The sequence below is a fragment of the Neopsephotus bourkii genome, unplaced genomic scaffold (genome assembly GCF_033783945.1).
Source record: "Neopsephotus bourkii isolate Nb327-2 ecotype Australia unplaced genomic scaffold, CSIRO-AGI_Nbou_v1 NB_1373, whole genome shotgun sequence".
Lineage (NCBI taxonomy): Eukaryota > Metazoa > Chordata > Aves > Psittaciformes > Psittacidae > Neopsephotus > Neopsephotus bourkii.
This window is the reverse complement of record NW_026901852.1, coordinates 2,333,224-2,340,463: the sequence shown is the minus strand read 5'-3', so window position 1 is coordinate 2,340,463 and position 7,240 is coordinate 2,333,224. Positions and strand designations below refer to the sequence as shown.

The 7,240-nt window shown below is 57.1% G+C and overlaps 1 protein-coding gene across 1 annotated transcript; it reads left to right on the top strand.

Annotated features, from left to right (window-relative positions):
- The first annotated feature begins 5,489 nt into the window (after nucleotides 1–5,489).
- Nucleotides 5,490–7,218, top strand: LOC133219642 (protein PET117 homolog, mitochondrial). The gene is made up of 2 exons (XM_061367093.1): nucleotides 5,490–5,660; nucleotides 7,069–7,218. The coding sequence occupies exons 1-2, from the start codon at nucleotides 5,565–5,567 to the stop codon at nucleotides 7,216–7,218; spliced, it is 246 nt and encodes an 81-aa protein (XP_061223077.1). The 5' UTR covers nucleotides 5,490–5,564.
- Nucleotides 7,219–7,240: the final 22 nt, after the last annotated feature.

The window sequence follows — 7,240 nt, the reverse complement described above, 5'->3', positions numbered from 1 at the left end:
CACCTTCCCTGTCTGAGCCCGACTCCATCTCCCAAGAGGGCCCCAGGTACTGCTGGGATGCAGTGGGAAGGCCAGAACCTCATGCCCTATTTCATCCCTGAGAGGTGTCTGCCCTCTATGTCATGATGCTCTGCTTCCAGCATCGTGTTCCCATTTCACTGCCCAGCTGGTGCCTGCTTCAGTGGCACAATCCATGCAAACAGAGCCCTGGAAAAGGCACATTTTCCTTGCCATCATGATGCACTGCATGTCAGGATGTGCTGCCATTAGGATGCATTGCAATTGGGGTGCACTGCTATCAGGGTGCATTGCTGTCAGGAGGCACTGTGCTGCCATCAGGATGCACTGCCGCCGAGATGCACTGCTTTCAGGATGCACACTGCCCATCAGGATGCATTGCTATTGGGATGTGCTGCACGTAAGGATGCGCTGCCATTGGGATGCCCCGCAACCGGGATGCGCTGCACATCAGGACGCACCGCTATTGGGATGTGCCGCTGTCAGGATGCACATCACATCAGGGTGTGCTGCACATGCTCACAGAGGCTGGGAGCTCAAGCAGGGAATGGGAAGCCTGGCTGCTGTCCTGTTAGCTGGGACCACAGCCTTGTGCTGGGGGAAAGCTCTCCCTGGCAAGGCAGGCACCGCTGCTGTGTGTGAGCCTCAGCTGGGCCCTGACCCAGGCACTCACTTCCCAGGCTCCTAAAAATAACGAGGGTGCTTTCGAAACGCCTTTAAACCCCCCTGCACCGCAGCTGGCAGAGGCTGATAAGGCACCGGGGGCTGCGCTCCCCCTGCCACAAGCCCCACCAGCCCTGACACCCCCCCCTCCAAGCTCCAGCTTTGGTGGTAGAAAGTCCTTTGTCCCCTCCCCAAGGACCTGTGGGGCCCTCCAGGCTTCCTCATTCCTGGCAGATGACTGCTGCCATAAACCCATTGTATGCAGAAGGGGTTCATGCATTTCTTTACCATTTCAAAAACCTCCCGGCTGGGTGGTGGGTGCTGTCCCGGCCATCCCTCTCCTCTCTGGGGGATTAACAGCCTGATGGAGCAGTGATAAGGCATAGAGGATCAGTGATGAGCTAGAGGAAGGAATAACTGTCTTGGGTTGGGTGCTTGGGGATGGTCCCACCACTGCCACCCGTGGCCAAGCAGCCTTGGAGCGGGGTTCCATGGGGATTTTGGCAACAGTAAAAAGGGAAGGTGAGGTCCATCTGGATCCCTCACAGCTCCTGTCCAACAGAGAGGACCACCAGGACAGCCTTGGCCATAGGCACCAACCTGAGCACAAGCCTGCTCCAAGCCAGGCCAGGGGATGGGTCAGGATGTCCTGGCCCCTGTTCAAACACTGCTGTGTTAAAGATGGACCTTTCCTGCTGCCCATCCTGATGCCACGGGTGCATGAGGGCAGGCTCCCAGTGGGATCCAGTGCTGCTGCCTGTCCCTGCTGTGCTACGGCACACCATGTGCTCCAACATGCCCCAGGGTGAGTTAAGCATCAGGATACGCGCCCGCTGCCTATGGAACTGCCCAGGGAGCTCAGTGGTGCCGCTTCCAGACAGGATCCTTTCCCTACAGCTCCGGATTGACAGCTGGGGGGGGCTCAGTGTCTGCTGCAGCACCCATGGGTGCCTCTGCCCGCTCCACACCCCCCCAGCTGAACCCTGCTCCCTCTTTCCCCTGAACTCTTGCAGCACAGCAATCCCAGACTGGTTTGGGTTGGAAGGGACCTTAAAGCTCATCCAGTTCCAACCCCCTGCCACAGGCAGGGACACCTTCCACTGGACCAGGCTGCTCCCAGCCCCTGTGTCCAACCTGGCCTTGAACACTGCCAGGGATGGGGCAGCCACAGCTTCTCTGGGCACCCTCTACCACAGCCTCAGCACCCAGACTCCCTCCTCCTCCCCAGGGAGCCCTAGGAATGTGGGAGCCAGGGGTGCACCCCACGGGGCTCACCCCACTTTGTGGCTGGGAACCCACGCACATCCTTGCAGGCACCGGGGCAGGGTTACCCTTGCCATGCAAGCTGCAGGGACCCTGCTTGCAGAGTTACTTGGCCAGTGTTCTGGGGGGTGCTCAGCACACAGGTTTTTATCTCCCAGTGCCTTTTACAATGTTTGCCAGAGGAAAAGAAACACCCGCCCCATGTGAGCACTCCTGCCCTCCACTCCTGCTCTGCGGGCAAGGGTCTGTGCGATTGCCGTCAATATAATGATCAAGGGCTGCGTGCATGTCCTGTGCTCACCGCGTGCAGGTAGACTTTGGCCTCCACCTGCCTTTCAACCGCCCATCCCTGCTTGGGTGACAGCAAGGGCAGCAGGGCTGCAGCTCCCTGCATTGGGAACCCGCTGTAGCACCCCGAAAGAAAGGGCACGGACAAGGGAACAGTGGGGTGAGACGTCGGAAGCGGAGGCAGCATCTAGATGTCCCGCCTCACTTCCCACCATCCCGGGGTGCTGGGGAAGGATCCCAATCCTCCATTCGGGGTGAAACGAGGCCACAGCAGAGCCCACACCTTGGTTTATTCACCTGGAGGTGACTCGCTGGTGTGGGGCTGGCTGAGCTGTAACCACACATCACCCTGCTGTAAAACCAGCAGCTCTCATGTAGCGGCTGCCTCCGGGTTCTGCACCCTCCCCGCTGGAAGGAGGAAATGCAGATCCAAACTAACTGTTTTGCTGGCTGCCCTGCCAAAGAGAAGGGAAGTTTCCCTTTTCCCTTGCTTGCAAGGGAATAAAAGGTCTCTCCCTCCAGGTTTTCTCTTTGCTCCATCTCAGGATGATGCTGCCCTCCAGTCAAAAGAGGGCATTTGTAACACATATATTTCATTAATCACATTATTTTTTGAGTCCCTGCACACAAGGAAGCCCCCAGTGACCCTACCTTGTAATTATACAGGAGGCATACAGAAACTTTAACTCATTTTCCATTTTTCTCTCTGCATTTTCCAATGTTTTGAATACCAATAACATGACACACACCCTCTGCCACCAAATCTGATAGAGACGTTCACTGCGGGGCCAGGGCAGCTGCATCAGGATGACCAGTGCCTGCACTGCCAAAACCAGCTCTGCCACTGTGGGACTCACCATGAGCTGGCAGCTGGAGGGAAGAACTTCCAAACGTCTCATCTCTATCAGCTTAAACCCATTCCCCTTTGTCCTGTCCCTACAGGCCCTTGTCAAAAGCCCCTCTGCAGATTTCTCATCACCCCTTTAGGCACTGGAAGCTGCTCTAAGGTTTCCCTGGAGCCTTCTCCAGGCTGAACCAGCCCAGCACTCTCAGCCTGGCTCCAGAGCAGCCCTTGGAGCATCTCCATGGCCTCCTCCAGACTTGCTCCAAGAGTTTAATGTCCCTCCTGTGCTGAGGGTGCTTCAGCAAGACCTAACCCTCGTGAGGGAAGGGGGACGAGTGGGAGCACCTCAACTCCCATGGGAAAAACTGCAGAGTGTGGAAGCACAGCATGAATGTTCCACAGAGGAGCTTTTAGTCCTTCAGTGATTGATGCCAGGCTTGGGTAGAGGCTCTCAGCTTCCAGCCGGGGGGAGCTGCGCCCTTCCACGGAGCCACGGGGGCTGCGCTGGCTCACATCTGCCTGCCTCCGGCTCAACTCTGTTCTTGGCACTCCGGTAGCCTTGGATGTGTTACAAGCACTTATGCAGAAGTCTTAATAACAGTAAACACACCGATGTGAGCGGAACTATTAGACGCAATTGAAATACTATCATTCCCACTAATTTTGCCTTTCATTTTAATCACGTTTATTCAGCAGGAAGATGAAAAAGATTACAATGAGGAGGGACAAGCTTTACACGATTGGTTTTCCTCTTCCAGTCGGGGCTGGGGACACAAACCCCACCATCCCCTCGACAGCACCCACTGCTCTGTAACTCCTCTGGAAACATCCAAGCCTGGTTTTGAGACAGGGTCTGTGGTTGAGGCTCCTCGTGCCCCACCATCCTGCCTAGCAGCAAGCTGTGGCAGATGCTTGGAGGGAAAAAACGTATAGGAAGGTATCAGGAACCAGCCTACCCCTTTCACAGTAAACCTTCCACCTCATCTTCACTTGTGGTTTGAGGAGCTCATGAGACACGAGCAGCATCCCAACATCCAGGGCGCTCCAGGAATCTGAGCAGCTCCCTTCTGTATCCGCAGGTTACATTCAGCTTCTGTAGCACCAGGGGCAAGGACTTCTACAAACCCACTCCAGACTGTGGGAAATGGAGAATGAGTCTTGCCTGACCTCCTTCAAGGCTTTACAGACCTCGTGGCACATCCCACTGCCCCAGCAGCCATCCTTTTGTCTGATCCATTCACAAGAGTCGCTCTCCTGCACCGCTGATGTGCTCATTCGGGTGGTACAGAGCACAGCGACTGCTGACAAGCTCCCTGCTTCTCGGGAGCGTGACCCGAGCCTCTGTCACAGTAGCCAAGGGGAAGTTTGATGTGTTAGAGGGTAAGAGCGCTCTGAAAGGCTGAAGTCCTGCATCCAAGGCCTGAAGCGCATCTGCACATGGTGGATCAAAGTCATTCACGATAGCCATCTGTTGCCCTCACACAGGAGCACAAGGAACATAAATCCTCTCTGTCTGTGAAGCACTCGGATGCTTCAGTGAGGAGGTGCCAGGGAACGGCCCCCGGGGACAGGAATAATTCTGTCTTCAGAGCACGAAAAACTGCCAAGCACGAGGCCTAAGGCCACACACTGAACAATGCGCAGAAACCAGACAATTGAAGAGCTGCTTTCTCCAGCTGCTTCGCCTGTGCAATGCGGGTTTTCTGGGCAAGGAAAGTGCAGAACTGGAGGTCTCCGCTCAATTAAAGCGAAGAAAACAAATAACCGGAATCTTTCTTGAACTCAGAAGAAATCTTTCCCCTTTTGTTTGGTTTTCGGATCTGCAGCCGCGCTGGAAATGCAAGCGCACGCCGGCAGGAAGCTCCACAAACACCCCCTGAGGAAAGGCACCGGGAGCCGCCGCCGCTCTCCTCCCTCCCTCATGCCCTCGGGGGCTCTTCCCCCTAGCAGTGTCGATGGGGCAAAGGCCCGGTGAGGAGGGTACCGGCCTCTGCCGGGACCCGACCCGCCCGCAGCGCAGGGGTCCGTCAGTGAGGGCTGGGTGTGCTTACACCACAGAGCCACGGGCTGGTTTGGGTTGGAAGCGCTCTTCCAAGCCCATCCAGATCCAACCCCTGCTATGAGCAGGCACATCTCCAACGATGGACCCCCGACCCGGAGCCACCTCAGCCCTACGGCAGCAGGCCGCGACCTGCTTCCACCATGGGCCTGGGGGTGGCCAGCGACAGCCCCACAGCCCCAACCGGGAGGCCGCGGACCGCAGGGCCCTCTCCACGTGCGACGCAACCGCTCGGTTCTGCCACCTCCCACCAACCCCGCCCCGGGGCGCGGCTCCGGCGCCCCCGCCCGTCCCAGCCGCTCAGCGGCGGTCGATTGCTCTGGCCTGGCTCGGCGCTCGGCTGGGGCGCCTCCTCTCACCCCCCCTCAGTGCTCCGCGCCGGGCCTTCCCGCCGCGGCGAGTAGCAGGCAGCGGGGCGGTTCGCCCGCGATGTCGCGGAGGTCCCGAGCGGTGCTGGCCGTCTCCGTGCTGCTCTCCGCCGGCACCGTGGTGGCCGTGCACATCCAGCAGCGGCGGGAGCAGGAGGTGAGTGCGCGGCCCGGTGGGGGGGGGGGACAAGAAGCGGGGACACCTCCGCGTCCACCCGCAGGCCAGGCCACGCCCCTTTGGGGCTAACCACGCCCCCTCACCTGGCACCCGGACCTGAGGTGTGTGACGGAGCCACGCCCCATTGCGCAAGCCACGCCTCCTTCTGCGTTAAGCCACGCCCCGGCCCCTCACGTGCATGTGCCCCTGCTCGCGCCTGAACGCGGTGGGGGTTAGGCCCTTCCTGAGGCGCTGCTCACACTGGGACCTGCTCGGCCTTTACCTCAGCGCGGGGCCCTGCCGGAGCTCGCCCCCGGCGTTTCGCTGTCCACGAACTGCTCCTTCCCCGCCATTTCCTGCGTTGGCATTTGCCCTTTCCACGCTCTCTCGTTGTGGCAAGCGGTCCCTTGGGAGGTTGGGAACGCCAGGGTGAGGCTGATGGGCTTGGTGGGGCGGCTTCATAGAACCATAGACTGGTTTAGGAGGGACCTTAAAGCTCATCCAGTTCCAGCCCCTTACCACAGGCAGGGACATCTTCCACTGGACCAGCTTGCTCCAAGCCCCATCCAACCTGGCCTTGAACACTGCCAGGGATGGGGCAGCCACATCTTCTCTGGGCACCCTGTGGATAAAGCAAAGAGCAGCTGGGATTTTAGAGCTTTCAACACTCATTGGGGCGCTTACCCACTGGTTTGAATATTGATGGTCTGTATTGCACAGGTCATTTTTAATCAGCACTTTGGGTAAAGGGGATATTTTTTTATTGCAGTGCTTTGTTTTCTCACGAGCTTGGCGTAAGCAGGTTGTGGGACTTTTATCAGCCGTGCAGCAAGAGTTTACGAGGCATTTGGAAGGTACTGGGGGTTGGAACTTGATGATGTTAAGGTCCCTTCCAACCCTAACTATTCTGTGCTTTTGTTAAGACTGAGGCATGTGCAGGAAGAAGCAGATGAAGCCACATGGCAGTTTTTCTTAAGGTAGTTTCCACTTTGCCACAGAATCGTCTCCAGGCAGAGGAGAAGCTCTGAGGAGATCAGCTTGAGTTGGTGAAGATTTAGGGCAGAGGTAACAGGGGTTTATAGAACATGTCCATCCTGCATGGCATGGGGATTACAGGTGCATAGCATCTATTTACTCGATAGCTTTACCACTTGGTATACCCACCCATCTGAAATGAGGACAATAAAGCACTCTTTGGTCTAATACCATTAGCTGATAGGTATTGGGTATCGCCTCCTGTAGTTTCACATTCAAACACTGTTAAGTGGCTGTGGCTACAGGTGGTGGCAGAGGACTTGCAAAGGCAGTATAGCATGGTGAACCTGAAGGAGGGGTTAGAGCCTGCGTGGGGGTTAATCGCATTCAGCATCCAACAGGCTGTGATAAACCCTGTCCCTTGTGTTTGCAGAGGCTGCACCGCGGAGTTCTCCAAGATCTTGAGCGTCAACACCAGAAAAAGGAGAATATTCGCCTCCTAGAAGAGCAGATTGCTTTGACAAAGCAGCTTATGGAAGAAAGAGACAAGGCCCTGGTTGAAAAAGGGTCCCGGCAGTCATAGGCGCAGCCCTGAGTCCTTAGGG